General features: G+C 38.0%; 1 protein-coding gene across 2 annotated transcripts; it reads right to left on the bottom strand.

The window, feature by feature from the left end:
• Positions 1–58: 58 nt before the first annotated feature.
• On the bottom strand, positions 59–18,654 carry LOC113108639 (raftlin-2-like). 2 transcript variants are annotated; one of them, XM_026271877.1, is made up of 9 exons: positions 18,197–18,654; positions 6,712–6,892; positions 5,768–5,876; positions 4,427–4,616; positions 3,892–4,110; positions 2,600–2,706; positions 2,389–2,492; positions 2,222–2,300; positions 59–1,502 (listed from the first exon to the last, which is right to left on the bottom strand). In XM_026271877.1, exons 1-9 carry the CDS (start codon positions 18,333–18,335, stop codon positions 1,305–1,307), a joined length of 1,326 nt encoding a protein of 441 aa, XP_026127662.1. In that variant the 5' UTR covers positions 18,336–18,654; the 3' UTR covers positions 59–1,304. The 2 variants fall into 2 exon arrangements, with proteins under 2 accessions (XP_026127662.1, XP_026127663.1); XM_026271878.1 differs by lacking the exon at positions 18,197–18,654 and adding an exon at positions 12,789–12,922.
• Positions 18,655–19,483: the final 829 nt, after the last annotated feature.

The following is a 19,483-nucleotide window of genomic DNA, read 5'->3' on the forward strand; positions in this document are numbered from 1 at the left end:
TGCTTATGCATTTAAGCCGTGTTCGACTGCTAAGTGACAACACAAATTTCCACTTTAATACGAGGTAAATGGTAAATACCCATTTAATAAACCATTACAAAAACTGTCTGAAACACGTTCAGACACTACAGTTGGTAAATAATACTGATCAGTTCTGGTATATTAGAATATAATGTTAAATATCTTCGGCTTAGCATCTAGGATTGAAGAAACATCTTATTCGGTTCATCATTTACAGCAGCTTGAAAGACTGTTTAGCTAACAAAAATGTGCTTCTTCTATTCTACCATTCCTCAAAGAGGGATAAACATCGTCAAGGCAACGCAAGATACAATCTGATAAAATACAAAGCTTAACGTGGTTAAAATTCTACAAACATTTTAAGGTAGCACAAGCAGCACCACTTCAGCTCAGTTTGAAAAATCCAGCCGTATAAGCTGAGAACTAGTCAGTTTATACCAAACAAAAGAAAGTACCCTGCCCATAGTCCCTTAGGAGTTATTAAACTGAAATGCTGCCACTTAACATGCAAATCGAAATGTTTTACCCTTTATCCTTTTAGATAGTGTGAAGAAACTCCCAGGAGATTAAGATCCAAATCCAGCTTTAGCACCACTTGAACACATGGCAGAGATCAGATAAACCAGACTACAGCGTTTAGTACTGGCTAGTTCTTGGATTCCATTCCGAAGCACTGTATGCTTATGGTGCATATGCATTTCCCTCAAACACTGGCATCCCAAACTAAATGGAGCTTTTCTGATATTTTGACTCCCAGTCCTGGAACATTTCTGCAAGAAAATGTAAACACATCGCAAATCTGCACACCAAGTAAATGTCAGCGTCCTGCAGTGGGACTGTTTGGACACTCAGTTCCTGAGTTCGTCACGTTGAACTGTTGCAGGTGTTAGAACAAACAACTGAACTGTCAGCTGGGGTGAAGTAAAAAAAGGAACAGGAAAAAGAACAGCAAAAAATGAACCATCAGGAAGGACACTCACAGTGATGAGGAAAAAAAATAGTGTAGGAGCTCCATCTTGAGACAAATGTGATCAGAACTGAACATGGTATTGTGCGAGTGCTGCGAAATACTGTTGATGTAAATAAAACCAAACTCTATGATACCTTATGGCTTGTTAAAAAATAATTTACAACGTGTTAAACGTGCTATGAGTCTGTTTCTAATACAGGGACACAAATCTCGTGGTCTGGTGATGTGGTCAATTTTATGCCACTTGCCGCTCTCAATCGTCAAAGATTTCTGACAGAACTTGAAAAAGAAATTGCATCTTTGAGTTGGTTCATCACATACAGGTGACTTCTGCAGCCCCATCGTCTGGCTCAAATCCTCCCTCATCTAAATGGGACAGGGCACTGGGATACCCTCCTCCAAACACGGGGAAACCGCCGATTCCCCCGGAACATGGAGACGACAGCTCTGTGTGCGGTTCATCCACACCTCGACTCACAGAGTGACTGCACACCTCTCGTCGTGTAGATCCCTTCAAGAACCAAAATAAAACAACATGCCATAAAATCTCTCAATATTGCAATTTTTTGAAAACTTTAGAGAACAAATGATTCATGTCCTTAATGATTTTGTATTTTTATTCGTATAAAAAAAAAAGTGACTTAGTTAACCGAAAAAAAAAAAAAAAAAAACGTACATTTTTAATAAAGCTAAAATAAAATATAAATATTAGAAACAATCTAAACAAAAAAATAGAAATGTTGCAGTATTATTTCAGTATGGTTTATAAACTAATATAGCTGTTAATGTTTAAATTACATTTTTATATTTTCTGTTTTCGCCTTTAATTTAGACTTTTTATATATATATATTTTAAGTTTAAAGTTACATTTTAATTAGTTGGTAATTTTAATTCATTTTAATTCATTTTAGTAATTCAAGGTCAACTAAATAAGGAGTATAATATGCAAATTACAATACACTCAAATTGAAACTAATTCAACATACTAATAAATGCAAGAATTGTATATATAATATCAAAATAATACTTTGTGAGTGGTTGTTCAAAATCATTTTAAAATGTTATTAGTTAATGCTTTTGTTGAAAAATTTTGTTGAACTATCACTTTAAAAGTTAGTCTTCCTCACAAAAACAATTAAATCCTTTAAAAATGTATTCGACTAAATAAGAAAAGCAACAGATTCACAAATGTAATACTGTAGTTTAAAATGACATTAGCAAACAGCTACCTGACTGTGCTGTGGTACCGTTTGACCCTTGACGGGTCTTTGCAGGAAAACAACTTGCTTGGTGGCGAGATTCCCTTCACTGCAGAAAAAGAAAAGCAGTCAGCTTGGGACACGGTGATGGGGTGTAAATAAACATGATTATATGGCTTGTACTGTGAGGGTCCCACCTGTCATGGCGAATAATTGGGGTGGGCAACACACAGGTGAGCAGCCAGCCGAATTCTGCTAGTGTGTGGAGCAGAGGACCATAGTCGGTCTTTACATTTGAACCCTGGGACCCAAACAGGAAAATCACAAGACAACTCAAAATTGCACACACTTAACATCCTTCATGTGATAATGTGACACCTTTCAGATATTTCATGCATGCAGTCACACCTCTATAACGGTCCACTGCTCCACTACAATGGTGTCGTTGGCAGGTGGCGCTGTGCTTCTCTCCTCATAGACAAACAGTCCCTCTAGAGACCTGGGCACTGGCTCACCTGTAAAAACACCATTATACTGTAGAAGCAAGTCAATGACAATTCACAGCTAGATTTTTTTCTAGATGTGTACATGTGTGTCTGAATGTTAACGTATTCATTCAAATGCATCTTTTATCATTAATACTCGGATCTGAATGTTAAAAGTGACTGTTTATAGTACAGGAGACAATTTTAATCCGATTTTTTTCTGTATTTTCACCCACTGAACCACAGAGACATCATTTGTAGGTCTCATTTAGTCAGTGCTGGAAGTGTGTCAATGACCTACTAAAGATAATGAAACTGAACTACTTGTTTGACAGCAAGATACATTAATGAGAGGAAGATTATAGAGCAAACACTGGGAACATAACAGAGGTCTTTTTGTTTTTTTTTTGCAATTAAATTATACATCCTTTATAATATATACCAGGTAGACAACATACACGTACTATTGTTCAAAAGTTTGGGGTTAGTAAGATTTACAAATATCAATAATACTTCTATTCAGCAAGGATGCATCAAATTGATCAAAAGTGACAGTAAAGATATTTGTAGCATTTCTAGTTAAAAAAAGAAATTAACTTATTTAATTTATTCTTTTATTTAAAATCTTATGTAATTTTAAATGACCACCAAATAACAAACAGTATACATATTAAATATACTATATAAGGAAATATATTACATGGGAAGAAAGTGAGTGAGATTATAGGGCTACTTCGTAAACTGCTTTTCATGGTCAAAATGACTAGCTCCAGATGTCTCAAACACGCACACGCACACACACACACACACACATCTGATTTAGCTCCTATTAGTCTGGTGCGAAACAGGAAGCACGGTCGTGAGGTTAGGGACGTGAGCTCTAAATTTAGTTCTGGTGGGAGACAGGAGAAGGGAAACGTGGCTTTGGTTAAAGACAGAGAGATGTGAAGGATGCATAAAAATGAGGATTATAAAGAAGACTTCTGAAAATAAAAAGCTATACTTGGAGGAAAAAAACAACAACAAGATGACAGGGGTTCTGGTTTGTTAAAAAACAATCAGTTAATTCCTTATATTAAAAAAATCATAAATCTTCCTTATGAAGAGCTAAAGAGGGATGTTGACATCTTCCTTTCACAAACAAACATTTCAGCGGAAAAAACAACCAGCTCAGGAAATCAAATTGTGACAATCAAAAATAAGTCCAAGATCTACCTTTAGGTGTGTCCCAGTATACAAAGGAGTCGACCAATGACCAGCCCTTGCGGTAGTAAGCTGCGGTCAATTCCAGCCAATCAGCTTCCAGGGCACTGACGACTTGACCCTTCCTGGACACGCGCATGGACAGCGCACCCTGGTGGTAACAGCAAGCCAGCGAATCCAGCGGCGCACATCCCGGAGCCCAGGAGTGAAACAGCACCAACAACCTCAGGTCTGAAAACGATAGCAAGTCTCACACACGTTTTGTATGACCAGTGCAACCTCAATCTTTAGCATTTTTCAGTAAAGTCAGTCATGCAATGATCATTGCTTCAGACACCATTTTTAATAGGTCAAACTATCAGTCCATCTACAATAACTGATAAGTGTAATTAGTGTAACAAATATTATTAAAAATTACACCTAGTAATTATTTTACTAATGCATCTCTTTGTAAAACCTTGAGTGGTGTATCGAATTTAAAACTATTAAAATGGTTTAAATTGTTAGACTGCAGACGGTCCATAATGCAATTAGAGGAGCATCTCACCTGGGCTGTAGCTACGGCCCTCTAGATCTGTATCTCCGGGTGGGGTATGAGGCGGGGTGCGAGGTGGGGTGCGGGGCGGGGAACGGCAGCCCCTCCTGGGACTGGGCACCCTACCATTACATCCCCCTCCTCCAGCCTGCTGGAGCACCGACCCCACAAACTGCACGCCACCCCTGGAATAACTGTTCACCTGAGGACAGACACACACACACACACGCACACAACACACCTGGTTAGTGATCTTAAAGCATATTTAAACATTCCATCACAAGGAATAGAAATTAAGGTGGATTTTTAGAGGAGAAAGTCCTCATGAAAACTGGGCATTATACACTAAAAGACTGAGGATCACACACACACACTTGATTTTATATTAAATCCGTCAACTCAAATCTGCAGCAACTAGTGTCAACTTCTCTGTAAATTGGTGGAGTATGCCAGCCTTTACCTAAATTTTCTTTTTGTGAAGCAAATTTATAAACTTAAACATTTAATAAAAAAAAAAAAATCTAAATATAAAAATGCTTGACTCTTAAAAAGGCATGTGGTGGGGACATGAAATTTTGGCAAGACTCCTAAAAACCTGATCTAACAACTAGTGTTCGACCAATATATATAGGATATTTGCCCATTTGAAATCTCGCCATTGGTCGATATGTTTTTCTGTTCGGTCGTTGTGTTTGAGGCGGGACATTTATTTTGACAGTGCTGAGAATGGCAGCACCTACACGCACATCACTCGCATTCTCCCACTTGCTATTTAACAGTTCTGTCTAATACGGATGGAAGTCTGTCAAATAATCAGAACGGTTCAAAAAAAAAAAAAAAAAAAAAAAAAAAGGCATACAAAAAACTATAATGATTGTTTTTATATTAATATAGTAATAGACTTTTATTTTACATTCAGAATGCCGACGGTAAACGAGTGTTACCTTGGCTTTATTTTGAAAAATAAAATAAAAAAATAGGATTCAGGTTACAGTGTTTACTTTATTAATATTTATAATATATTTAAATATTTATTTGTGAAAAATTTTTTCTTAAATATTAAAGTACATAATTATATTGGCTTCATATCAGCCACTCTACGAAGATATCGTCATCAGCTGTAAAAAACAATATTGTCTAACACTACTAACACCACAAGAGATCTGGCAAAAATAATTTAACTTCTTGAACACTGTAAATCAGGGGTGCTCAACCCTGCTCCTGGTGATCGACTGTCCTACAAAGTTTAGCTCCAATCCTAATCAAACACACCTGAAGCAACTAATTAAGGTCTTCAGGCTCACTTGGACAAAATGGACAACAGACAAAAGCATTTGAAATGAAGACACAGACCCGGTCTATGAGCAGTCTCACTGTGTCACTGGTCAGAGATTCTCCGGGCAGTGGCCACTCCTCCACCCGCAACACTGGCAAGCTGTCAATCATTGGCACTGCAGGATTACTGCAACCACACAACACAAACAAACAAATACAGATCGATTAGGAAACGCATTTTAAACTCGCTGCAGGAAAACATTATGCATATTTTATTATTGCTGACATTTGCAATTCTTGACATGTCCTTCATTAGTAGATTATAAAAATGGTGACACGTTTAACCATAAACCAGCATCAATGAAAACTGGTTTCAAACAACACATTTAATGATTTACAATTCATTCAAGTGAGCTTCAGAGATCACGAGACACAAAGATACTTCTATGCTGCCTTCAAGAAATTACCAGATAGAGGCATTTTAGTAGACAGGAAGTCAAGCAAACAATGTGGATATGCCTGGATGCCACTGCCTGAGAGAATTTTTTTTTGAGGTTTCAAAGCCATTGTCTCTGCTTAAAAGGGCATTCAAGCTAATGCTCACTAGAATCAGACATCAATCAGAGTTTTCATAGGAACTGGCACTACACAGCTCAATGTTTTTTTACACTACAACACTATTAACATATTACAACTGTCCCAGACGTTACTTTGAATAATTTACACCTTCATAGACTAGCTTGTCCTGTTCCTCCACTGCTTCTTTGCAGGTTCTCATTGGCTGCTGAAAAACCACACTGTTGTCAGGGGCTTCTTTCAACTTCAATTTAACCCACATCTGTACCCCAGTATGACTTCACACAAGCCCCGCCCACTCCAGCTAGACTGTCTGACCTCCAACTATGATCCATTAAATATTCATGCGGACTCATTAAAAGTTAATTATTTACTTGGAAGGAGCTGGGGTTGGGTTTTTGGGGTGCAATGGTGAGGTATGGAGTCTTTTTCATGGAGAACATTACCTGGATCGTGGCCGGACCAGAATGGCCCGGTAAAGCAGGCTGCAGGGCAGGGAGCGGGTCCTGCCCACAGAGAGGATGATGGGATGCAGGGCGGCCAGTACATAGCCCTGGGTGTAGTAGGACTGCAGGGCATGAGGCAGCTCGCACAGCGATGACAGATACTGCACCGTAGGCCGACTACCTGTGGAACACAGCACAAATAAAACTCACAATACACTCAGAGGAAACCACCATATTAGCTAAGCTAATATACTTTATACCTTATGAAAATATTCTGAAGCTACAGGTTGTCTTGTAAAACCGTCATTTTGATTGTTTGCAAGACAATAGTGTTTTGGGAACTGAAAATGCATATGTTTGAAAATGGGTTTCAAAGTGCAAGTTTTTGAAAACGCCACCGTTATCATTTCCGTGTAAACACCCAATACAGGAATCTTAGAAAACAGTGATGTCATTCGCGTGCATAGTACATGTTAGGTACGCGCAGGACGTGTTGATTTTAAAGGCAAGCGTTAACAAACATACACAATGGCAGAATACATGGTACTGTGGTTACTGCTCAAGAGTTTGCTAACGCTTCTTCAGTAGGGATGGGAGTAGAGATACATCAATACTAATGTGAGTATTGAAAGTATTAATACTCAAAAATATTGATACTAAAGGTGTTTTTTTAACCATTGATTTTTGTTTAGCAAAATATTAAGGAGTATAAAATGCATTGAATTGGGCGAATAACCTATGTTAACAAATAATTGTGTAGGATAGAACTATTTTCCTGCACATCTGAACGCACTCAAATGATACGAAACAGAATCAATAAATCACAGAGATCGTTCACTCACCTCTGACAGTGCATTCAAGCAGGGCTGACATACACAAAAGTATCGGAAGAAAGCAATGATGCTTTTGGGAACAGCAGCCCAGAATAATGCTTATCAGAGGACAGAAAAACATTATATGTTTGAGTATTTTCACAAACTAATTGAAATTGTAGCCTATAGTTTGTGCAATTACATTTAGGTAAATTGAATATTAAAAAGTTCATATTGATCTTGTTCTATTCTGCAATGTTGATATAAAAATCACACACAGTCTGAATAAAAAGGTTGCATTTTATGATCTTAAATCACTGGCAGTCCCTTATGAACATGAAACATGACTTTACTAAAGGGACCGTAGTTCAACATACATATATATATATATATATATATATATATATATATATATATATAGATTTAAAGATTTCCCTGGTTACCACTACAGTAAACAGATTTTAACCATGTGTAAACAACAATGTAACCTAATAAGCTGCAATTAAAAGCATGTTGAATGTTTCAAATAAAAAGTGGATAACATTAACCATTTTACTCTTAGTAATTTAATTAAATTTAATAATTTATCATATTTAGAAGTATTATATCGATATCGACAATACTGAACTTTAAAAGTATTGGCATGTTAAAGCTCATCCCTATTCTTCAGAAAAAGGGTGTATTTATAATAATAATAATAATAATTCTTTACATTTATATAGCGCTTTTCTAGACACTCAAAGCGCTTTACATAGACAGGGGGTATCTCCTCATCCACCACCAGTGTGCAGCATCCACCTGGATGATGCGACGGCAGCCATAGTGCGACAGAACGCCCACCACACACCAGCTTACTGGTGGAGAGGAGACAGAGTGATGAAGCCAATCAGTAGATATGGGGATTGTTAGGAGGCCATGATGGTCAGAGACCAATGGGTGAATTTAGCCAGAATGCCGAGGTCACACCTCTAGTCTTTCCGAAAGACATCCTGGGATTTTTAATGACCACAGAGAGTCAGGACCTCGGTTTAACGTCTCATCCGAAGGACGGTGCTTGTTGACAGTATAGTGTCCCCATCACTACACTGGGGCGCTAGGACCCACACAGACCACAGGGTGAGCACCCCCTGCTGGCCTCACTAGCACCTCTTCCAGCAGCAACCTAGTTTTCTCAGGAGGTCTCCCATCCAGGTACTGACCAGGCTCAGCCCTGCTTAGCTTCAGTGGGCAACCGGTCTTGGGCTCCAGGGTGATATGGCTGCCGGCCACAGACTGATCGACTCCATGCCACGCCACGGAAAAAGGAGCCCCAACTAAGTATTGAGTACTCACAGTAGCTCACTTACCGTAACCTTGACAACTGGTGGCAATGCAAAATTGTTAGTCTGAGTTTATGTGTATGAATGTGTATATGTGGGTTATTGTATATAGGTGGGTTCATTTAGTTGTTTTGTAAATTGTTTTGCTCCAATATAGAATCTATTAGTATGAAGCCAAAGAAATATGATCTCTAACATGTTACATAAACTACCAAAGAAAGGTCTTAAACTTGCCCATATTAATATATGCAGTCTTAGAAATAAAGTGAGTGATTTAACAAATACTACAACCAAATAATGTGCATGTATTGGCAGTATCTGAAACGCATGTAGACTCTACATTCGATGATGCAACTTTAATGATTGATGGATATAGCATTTTTAGGAACGATAGGAATACATATGGAGGAGGAGTTGCTATCTATATTCAACATCATATACCGGTCCAAATGATGCCAGATTTAATGTATTCTGGTATTGAAATAATTTGGTTAAAAGTTAGTCTGAAACATCTTAAGCCATTACTCATAGGATGTGGTTATAAACTTCCTAATGCTAATAGTGAATATTAAGACAAAATATGTGATATGTTAGATCATGCTAATAGTATGAATCTGGAAACTTACTTAATGGGTGACTTCAACATAGATTGGAATTCTTCTGACTGTTCTAATAAAATCTAATTAATGAGCACAGCAATAGCATGTGGATCATCACAGGTAATTAATAAACCGACTAGAATATGTTTGAAAAAGGATGGTACTCGGTCTGTTTCCTGTATTGACCACATGTTTATAAATGGACTTCAAGTTTGCTCAAATTGTGTATCAGTGCCAGTTGGTTTTAGCAACCACAATCTTATTGCAATTGTAAGGAAAACAAAAGTTCCTAAATCGGGTCCAAAAGTAATAATGACTCAGGGAAGTTGTCTTGGGCCGCTTCTCTACACAATCTTTACCAGTGATCTTCCAACTGTTTTAGATAAAGCAAGAATTTCAATGTTTGCTGATGATCACACGGTATATTTAGCAGGAATTGATATTGGTGATTTAAATGCAAAACTACAAAGAGAACTACAGTAAGTGGTGACCTGGATAAGGGATAACAAATTGATTCTCAGTTTATCTAAAACTACTTGTTTTGTGGTTGGAACTCCTTTTTCTTTACTTGCCAAACCGAAGCCTGAACTTAGCATAGAGCAAAATTCAGTTGAGCAAAAAGAAGAGGCTAAATTATTGGGAGTGATGATTGATAGTAGATTGTGTTGGGATAAACATGTTCAGAAACTGTTAACTAAAATGGGCAACACTTTGGCTGTTATTAAAAGATGTGTAAAATATATTACACCACAGATTGTTAAACAAGTACTTTATGCATTGTTTTTTTCACACCTTGATTACTGCTCTGTGGTTTGGTCCAATACTTCAACTAATATAAAAAAAAACTACATGTCTGGCTCTCTCATGAAGGTGTAGATCAAATGTTGACAAAATTCATGAAAGCCTCTCATGGTTTAAAGTAAAAAAATATATTGGGGTATTCACTAATGGTGTTTTTGTATAATGTTATAACCAACAAAACACCTTTTAAGTAATATTCCAATTTTTGGGATTTTCCTTAGTTGTCAGCTATAATCATCAAAATTAAAAGAAATAAACAGTTGAAATACAGTATTGTTCAAAATAATAGCAGTACAATGTGACTAACCAGAATAATCAAGGTTTTTCGTATATTTTTTTATTGTTACGTGGCAAACAAGTTACCAGTAGGTTCAGTAGATTCTCAGAAAACAAATGAGACCCAGCATTCATGATATGCACGCTCTTAAGGCTGTGCAATTGGGCAATTAGTTGAATTAGTTGAAAGGGGTGTGTTCAAAAAAATAGCAGTGTGGCATTCAATCACTGAGGTCATCAATTTTGTGAAGAAACAGGTGTGAATCAGGTGGCCCCTATTTAAGGATGAAGCCAACACTTGTTGAACATGCATTTGAAAGCTGAGGAAAATGGGTCGTTCAAGACATTGTTCAGAAGAACAGCGTACTTTGATTAAAAAGTTGATTAGAGAGGGGAAAACCTATAAAGAGGTGCAAAAAATGATAGGCTGTTCAGCTAAAATGATCTCCAATGCCTTAAAATGGAGAGCAAAACCAGAGAGACGTGGAAGAAAACGGAAGACAACCATCAAAATGGATAGAAGAATAACCAGAATGGCAAAGGCTCAGCCAATGATCACCTCCAGGATGATCAAAGACAGTCTGGAGTTACCTGTAAGTACTGTGACAGTTAGAAGACGTCTGTGTGAAGCTAATCTATTTTCAAGAATCCCCCGCAAAGTCCCTCTGTTAAAAAAAAGGCATGTGCAGAAGAGGTTACAATTTGCCAAAGAACACATCAACTGGCCTAAAGAGAAATGGAGGAACATTTTGTGGACTGATGAGAGTAAAATTGTTCTTTTTGGGTCCAAGGGCCACAGGCAGGTTGTGAGACGACCCCCAAACTCTGAATTCAAGCCACAGTACACAGTGAAGACAGTGAAGCATGGAGGTGCAAGCATCATGATATGGGCATGTTTCTCCTACTATGGTGTTGGGCCTATTTATCGCATACCAGGGATCATGGATCAGTTTGCATATGTTAAAATACTTGAAGAGGTCATGTTGCCCTATGCTGAAGAGGACATGCCCTTGAAATGGTTGTTTCAACAAGACAATGACCCAAAACACACTAGTAAACGGGCAAAGTCTTGGTTCCAAACCAACAAAATTAATGTTATGGAGTGGCCAGCCCAATCTCCAGACCTTAATCCAATTGAGAACTTGTGGGGTGATATCAAAAATGCTGTTTCTGAAGCAAAACCAAGAAATGTGAATGAATTGTGGAATGTTGTTAAAGAATCATGGAGTGGAATAACAGCTGAGAGGTGCCACAAGTTGGTTGACTCCATGCCCCACAGATGTCAAGCAGTTTTAAAAAACTGTGGTCATACAACTAAATATTAGTTTAGTGATTCACAGGATTGCTAAATCCCAGAAAAAAAAAATGTTTGTACAAAATAGTTTTGAGTTTGTACAGTCAAAGGTAGACACTGCTATTTTTTTGAACACACCCCTTTCAACTAATTGCCCAATTGCACAGCCTTAAGAGCGTGCATATCATGAATGCTGGGTCTTGTTTGTTTTCTGACAATCTCCTGAACCTACTGGTAACTTGTTTGTCACGTAGCAATAAAAAAATATACTAAAAACCTTGATTATTCTGGTTAGTCACATTGTACTGCTATTATTTTGAACAATACTGTATAGCAGTCTGTGTGTAATGAATGAATATAATATACAAGTTTCACTTTTTGAATGGAATTAGTGAAATAAGTCAACTTTCTGATGATATTCTAACTATATGATCAGCACCTGTGTGTGTAATATATATATATATATATTTTTTTTTTTTTGTACAGCCATATACAGTCCATTCCACTTAGGATGCAGTCTATGTAGGCAGCAAACAGCAAGGCCGCCCACTAGGTGTTGGAACAGAGCCTATGTTAAGGTTTCTCTAAGCTGCTCTCCGATAGCGTGCTACCGTTTAGTTGACTTCTCTTTCTCATGTCTGCAGCCTCTGACAGAAGATCACCCTAACGTCTCCCTCCTCTCCCCCAACCCCCAACCCACTTCCTGTGTCCACAAAGAGCTGCTGTTCACAGGGAGGGCTGGCCCCACGCCACACACACTCAGCCTCACAAACACAACATTCCACCACACATACAACACAAACATACTCACACAAACATTCAGTCCTTCGGTTCCCACACTGGGGCAGACCAGTAAACAGAATTTTAGTCTGAGAAAACACACCAAATATATTCTCCCTGTAAACGCATTCTCAAATTGTAACAGCTATAAAGGAAAATGAGTTTTCGACTCATCCAAAAAGGAATTGGGAGCTACCTGAAAGTTTCACCATCCCAGCAGTGTCTGTGGCTTTGACAGGCACATATGCATGCCCACCCCATACATTTGAGCTTCAGACAAGCGTCAAAAACACAATAGTCCTCAGAGAAGAGTGGTGGATCTTTCACAGATATGGACCCTGGAAAGCCCTGCAATTTGTCCCAAACCCTTGAACCCCCCCCATTTATGGTCCTAAAAACAGGATTTATTTTCATCATGCAAAATATTGTTCCTTCTCTTTTTTTGTGTGTGCATTTCTGTAAAACAGGAATGTTTTCAAGCTGCAAAATACTGCAAGGTCATAGCAGTTCATTTCAGTCACAAGCAATGAGACAACCTGATGTTGATGATTAGGATGACTGGATTGAGTTCTCCGAGATAAATGCACGTTCATGGGTTGGTTTAAAAGGGGCTATGTATAGATACTAGAAACCATGAGCTGCAGTATATTAACTGGCTGGCAGCAAGATGGCTGGACTTTAAGGAAATGTAGATAAAACTACATAATGTTATAATAGACAACTGAAATGTAAATGTGCACTGTTTTTATTTGATTTAAAAAATTTTACCTGATTCCCAATTATTTAGATTTGTGATTTATAATATTTGTATAGTCTTTACATTTATATTTTAAAATGTAATTAGCGACGAGTTTAATTTTGACATGACAGCATTGATGAAAGCTTCTTAAGGGTCAAGATCATGTTATCTGCATCTCCTGCGCTCCAAGTCCTTTTCATAATAGTGGTCACCACTCAAATTAATGAACGAGACTCAACTTTATCTGTATAGCATGTTTAAAAGACGTATACAGTTATGAAATAATAATTTTATGACAAATATTTCAGTGAGTAAAAGACACTGGCTGTGTCTAGTATGATATTATGGACTACACAACATTATAATATCATCTTTAAAATGAATTTAACAATTATTATTTTAAATAATTGTCCCTGGATCAGTAGGATACTCCAATTGAAGTAGCGGTGGTAGCAGACAGATTCTAAGGATCAGTTCTGATTTAAAAAAAATGTGATCTAGCCCTGTTTACATGAAATAAGCCTGCTCCCAAACAGATTTAAGCTTATGTACCCGTTGCCATGACAGCAACTCTGAGCTTCCAAGAACCAAATGATCCAAGATCACGCCAAATCAAAATCAGTCAATTATAGTTGTATTTGTTTTTTTACATTTTAATTTAACATGCTACATATATTAGGAAAATCATTTAGTACTCAAATACCCTAGCATGCCAGTATGAGATTAACCAAAAAGGAGATTACACCAATATACCACCGCATTGAGCAAGTGGATTTGGTTTTTTTCAGTAGATGAGTATCAGATTGAACTGAATCAAATATTTATAATTCAATGCTCTGACTGTAATGTTGAAGACTAACATTTAAAATGGTTTACCCAAAAAATTGAATTGTCATCCTATACTCGTTTTCATTTCATGTAATGAGTGAGAATAATGATTTTGTTTAAAATAAAAAGTTGATAAAAATGTTGATACGACTTTAGAGATGAAGTCAACATTCTCTCATCAAAACACATACGGACTACCCAAGAGAGCCACACATATGGAGCACACACACCAAACCTTAGACATTCCCAGTACCCAAGTCATGAACCTCATTTACAATCTAGAAAAAGATCCTTTACATGTAGCTTTGCAAAACCTCTTATACAACAATCAAGACAAAAGACAAAACAGCCCAACCATAAACCTAGAAGGAAAACACATTACAGCACTCTTTAGTGCCATACTGGAGTCCGTGAAGAACCTTTAACATTAATGGAAACTTTCCATTGCCTTTTGGAACCTGTCTTGGCCTGCAACTCAAGTCAAGACACGCTGAAGAGTGAAAAGTACACGCATGGAGTATGCAAAATACAACAACTGTGGTATTTTTACGAGCGACACAAAGTCTGTATCAACTTCATGATCAGCCCTGCCATAATTTTAGGTAGAAGTGTGTACATGCGTGCCAAGCTGAGGTTCTCACACATGTCAGCAAAGAAGAAATCCAAAAAAACTATTTCACAGACAAACACAGCAGAGGTGATCGGTGTCTGTAACTCACAGGTTACACCTAATATGCAGCCAGAGCGACACAAAGGAGCCTGGAAACTGTCTAAATAATGGGAGCGCTCCAGTAAGCAGTGTCAAACACCGTCGCTTCAGGCATCTGTACACCAGGTGTTCTCAGGAATGAAAGGCTGGAACAAGGGATGAAGTGACATGCCAGTTGACTCACTCCCACAGTCATGTTTATGTTCAGATGAAAAGGTACAATATCTGAAGATGTGTTGCCTTACCATATGATTAAATGCTCGAATATTATTGAGGCTTTTGATGAAAGTTGATTTTTGAGACCAGGTGACAACACGTCCAGTGGAATGAGATTTAGGTTTTGGGTTGTAATTAGTTTTCCTCTTATTATTCTAAAGTGATGGATTTGAGGCTTGGGTAGGTGGAGCCCCCGTGACCGGTGAAACCGCTTCACATCCCAAGCAGTATCTGGATACCCAACACGTACCACATGACAAAAAGATTTCAAAGAAGTGGAGTGTGTGCGAGACCATCAAGATGTACGGTCAACATTTCACATTAGATTACAGTTTATTCACTATAGTTTAGAAAATTGTAATAAAATAGCACAAGAACTCAAGAGGAGTTAAACGGTGTCCAAAATTAATCTTGATAATGTCAAACTTTGATAGAAAGGCATGTAATAGATTACAATCGACCAAAAATCATTCAGCTGGTAAATTTAAGTATACAGTTAGATAATACTAATTTAGGTTAACCAATTACCAAGAACTGCTTAATTTTGATCAGTCTATGGTGTAAAAAGGTTGCATTAGCAATAAAAAAAAAAAAAAAAAAAAAAAAAAAACTTGGTCAGGTCAAAGTGTTCAAATATTTTTTGATTCCAAATTTAACTGGAACTTCAATGTGTGAAGAATTGTTGGTTATCCTCCCTTACGAACTATAAAGTCATGGCCAAAAGTTTTGACTGACAAATTTTGTGTTTTTTTTTTTTTTTTTTTACAAAGACAGAGATTCAACTGCAGTGAAGAAGATTTCAGGACGTCCCAGAGTGTCCAGCATGCACCAGGACGGTCTCCTCCTGAGGAGTCAGCTACAGAATCGTGTCACCAGCAGTGGAGATCTTGCTCAGGAATGGCAGCAGGTCGTGTGAGAGCATCTGCATGCACAGTGAGGCCAAGAATTTTGGACGATGACCTGGTGTCAGGAAGGGCAGCAAAAAGCCCCTTCTCTCAAAGGAAAACGTCAAGGACAGACTGAAATTCTGCAGGAAGTACAAGTATTGGACAGCAGAAGACTGGTGCAAAGTAGTTTTCTCTGATGAAGCTCTCTTTCAACTGTTTGGGACATCTGAAAAACCGATTGTTCTGAGAAGATGAACGCTACCAACAGTGAAGCATCATGAGACATTCATGTGTGGAGCTGATTTTCAACCAAGAGAGTGGGCTTTCTCATAATTCTGCCCAAAACACTGCCATGAATAAAGAATGGTATCAAAACGTCCTGCAAAAGCGATATCTTCCAATGATCCATGAGCAATTTGGTGAGGATTCCTGCATTCTCCAGCATGATGGAGCACCATGTCACAAAGCAAGAGTGGAAAAAAAGTGGCTCAAAGATCAACACATTGGAATTTTGGATCTGTGGCCAGGCAGCTCCCTGGATCTCAATCCCATAGAGAACCTGTGGCCAGTCCTCAAAAGGCAAGTGGACAAGCAGAAGCCGATAAATAGTGATCAACTCCAAGAACTAATAGGTCAATAATGGATCACCATCAGTCAGGATTTGGCCCAGAAGCTTATATCCAGCATGCCAAAGCGAATTGCAGAGGTTATGAAGAAAACACTGTAAATATTGACTCATTGTTTGCCAATAAAAGCCTTTAAAACTTATGATATGCTTATTGTTTTTTAGTATACCACAGAAACATGTGGAAAAATAGTCTTTGCGAAACAAAATTGATGTCACTGCCAAAATATTTGTTCTGCACCCACTAGTAAAAAAAAATATCACTAATTATATCTGGTGTCTGAATAATTTTTGGTTTCAATGTATATCATTCTGACTAAATTTTTCTGTAAGCTACAATATTTCTATTATATCTGGTTGCCGTTAAAAGTGCACCAACCCTTCTCAGATCTGAAACCTAGCCTACTCAAAATGATTGTCAAAAACAAGTGGATCTGAACGGAATGAGTAAAAGAATGCTTGTATAATAAGTATATTTTCTTTTAATGAATTAAATTAATGCATTTAGCAGACGCTTTTATCCAAAGCGACTTACAGTGAATTCAGGCTATCAACTGTTGGAAACAAATCATTTCACGCTTTGCAGGATGCGACACTCGATACTTAGATATACTTTGTTTTACTTTGTTGATACCTTAGAAAAATGTATGTCTGTTAAAACAAATATTGGCCAGTTAAGTCTGCATATTTTTCAGTTTCAACGCACATACTAAAATATGGTCTGGGCCTTAAAGAGTGTAGTGGAGCGACTGATGATGATGATGATGATGATGTTTCCTTCTGCACTACGGGTTTTTCCCCATTTCCCTCTCAAGGCTGTTTGGCGACAAAAACCCGCAACAACTTGGAAAACAATCCCTTCCTCCTTCAGGCAAAATTACACATCACTACGATTTATACTCCTACTGCATTAATTCTAAATACGATGAATGTGGGCAGGACGAAATAGATGCGCATGGTCCCTTCAATCCAAGAATGAGGCTCTAATGAGAAATTCAGACGGAAACTGTTGCACAGAGGGAGCGAGTATGAATGTCATCTTGTGGAACAGAAGCGGGTGTGCTTCCGTCTGTCTGTGCGCCTCAGACGCCGTTAATAGAGAGAAAAAACCCTCCTGACCTATTTCCACATGATAAAGCTCCAGCGCTGTTGCTGGGTGAAACGCTGTAATCTCTCACACACTACAAGACGCACATGCCAAGATTCATCATGCCACAAGTTTGAAAGTGAAGACATGGCATTGACTCGAATCATAGTGAGCTGCCTACCCAGACAACATGTTTGTGCATCACTGGCACATGCCACTGATGTCTAGCAAGGACGCTTGCTCAATTTATAGACCCCCAACTACTGGAGCGCTTACATCCTTGCAAAATGAAAACGGAAAACGTGCCATGCGAAGTTCGTTTCTGCAAATAAATAAACTATATATATAGTTATTTGGAATACTCTAAACAGCTTTCAGAACGGTTGACAGTTTGTTTACCGTTTCTCTTTTAAGGGTAATCTAAGTCAATTTATATGAAACTATAGTTACCAGGGCAATGTTTTTGTAAGCGAACATCACATAATAATCTTGGTTTACTTCACCGATCTGTACCTTCCAGACTGAAGTCCAGCAGCACATACTCGTACACGGAGTCTGTTTTAGTCTCGACCTGTGGTCTCTTTAAAGTGGAATAGATTTTCCCCGGGCTGCTGTCCTCGGGGTCCTCCAATTTTCGTAGTCCACATCCCATATTACCGGGATCTCCAGCACACGTAAGGCCGGACACGGGACGACCCACTCGGCCACGCACTCAGAGGACTCCCGCTCCCGTGTTTGCTCAGTGGGTTTGCTCCATATTCTAACTTAATCCTTTGGGAGTGGCACTGAACCGAGGATGACGTGTGTCCGAAGAAAACGGCTCAAGTCAAGCAAAGATCACCAAATCCTGCTAAGAGGTCTTTATGAGACTAAAAGAATAAAATACTTTCTGAAGTTGTGCAGTAAAGATATCCAGACAGTTTTCATTAAAACATCTAGCAAAAAACATCACATTCAGTCTCCCTAAATGGCCGCGAAATAATAAAGCAAAAGTTGTAGAGGGCTGGAAGCGTGTTGAAATTAATGAGGGGGCGTGGTAAAGGAAGAACGGGACTGTTGAATATTTAAGTAGGTCGGGGCTGCATATTAAACAGGAGGCGGGCGTGTGTAAATCCTAACCTTTTTTACAAGGCACACAGAAAACTTTGTTAACTGACTCTTAACATTTTTTAAACAGATTTCGAATGGCAATAACAAATTAGTATTTTGAGACATGGAAATTAATAAAGAAAGAAAAAAAAGAGGATGATAACTTCCATTAAAATGCCTTCTCATTACACTTGATAACAGTTAGGCTAAATGTATATAAATGGACCCTCAGTATTTGTCCTCAACTTGTTTTCTTGGCATTATTATGTTATTTTTATTCTATAATTATTTTAAAAACAAACAAAAATGTTTGATTAAAAACGTGACGTATAGTCATTTTCCCTGGTGCAAAACTTCCTACCAAAACCAGCAATTTAGTAAATAACTGCACTAGAAAAATCTGTTCAAATAAGCGGTAAGCTAAATTTGTTGGCCATATAAAACCTGAGGAGCTGAGTAGAAAATTATATGTATGAGCAAAAGTGTATTTTTTTTAAAGATGTCTAAAATATCTAATTTACTAAACAATTGGCCATTCGTGTAACCCATTCTATTCATTTGAGAGCCGTCATGCTATGACTTTCTTAAACCGGCAACACAGCCAGTGATCAGATGTGTTTCTTTTAAGATTTATTATATGATTATGACTTTCATAATTTCAGTTACCTATTTGACGACCTGTGGAAGTGACATGCTTTATCACATGGGTCT

The sequence above is a fragment of the Carassius auratus genome, chromosome 9 (genome assembly GCF_003368295.1).
Source record: "Carassius auratus strain Wakin chromosome 9, ASM336829v1, whole genome shotgun sequence".
In the NCBI taxonomy this organism is placed as follows: Eukaryota; Metazoa; Chordata; class Actinopteri; order Cypriniformes; family Cyprinidae; genus Carassius; species Carassius auratus.

Coding starts and splice junctions, on each gene's coding strand:
- LOC113108639 (XM_026271877.1), bottom strand. CDS start 18,335: ATGGGATGTGGACTACGAAAATTGGAGGACCCCGAGGACAGCAGCCCG. Junction 5,877..6,711: donor CTGGTCCGGCCACGATCCAG/GTAATGTTCTCC, acceptor GTGTGGTTGCAG/TAATCCTGCAGTGCCAATGA. Junction 2,493..2,599: donor AGCAGTGGACCGTTATAGAG/GTGTGACTGCAT, acceptor TTTGGGTCCCAG/GGTTCAAATGTAAAGACCGA.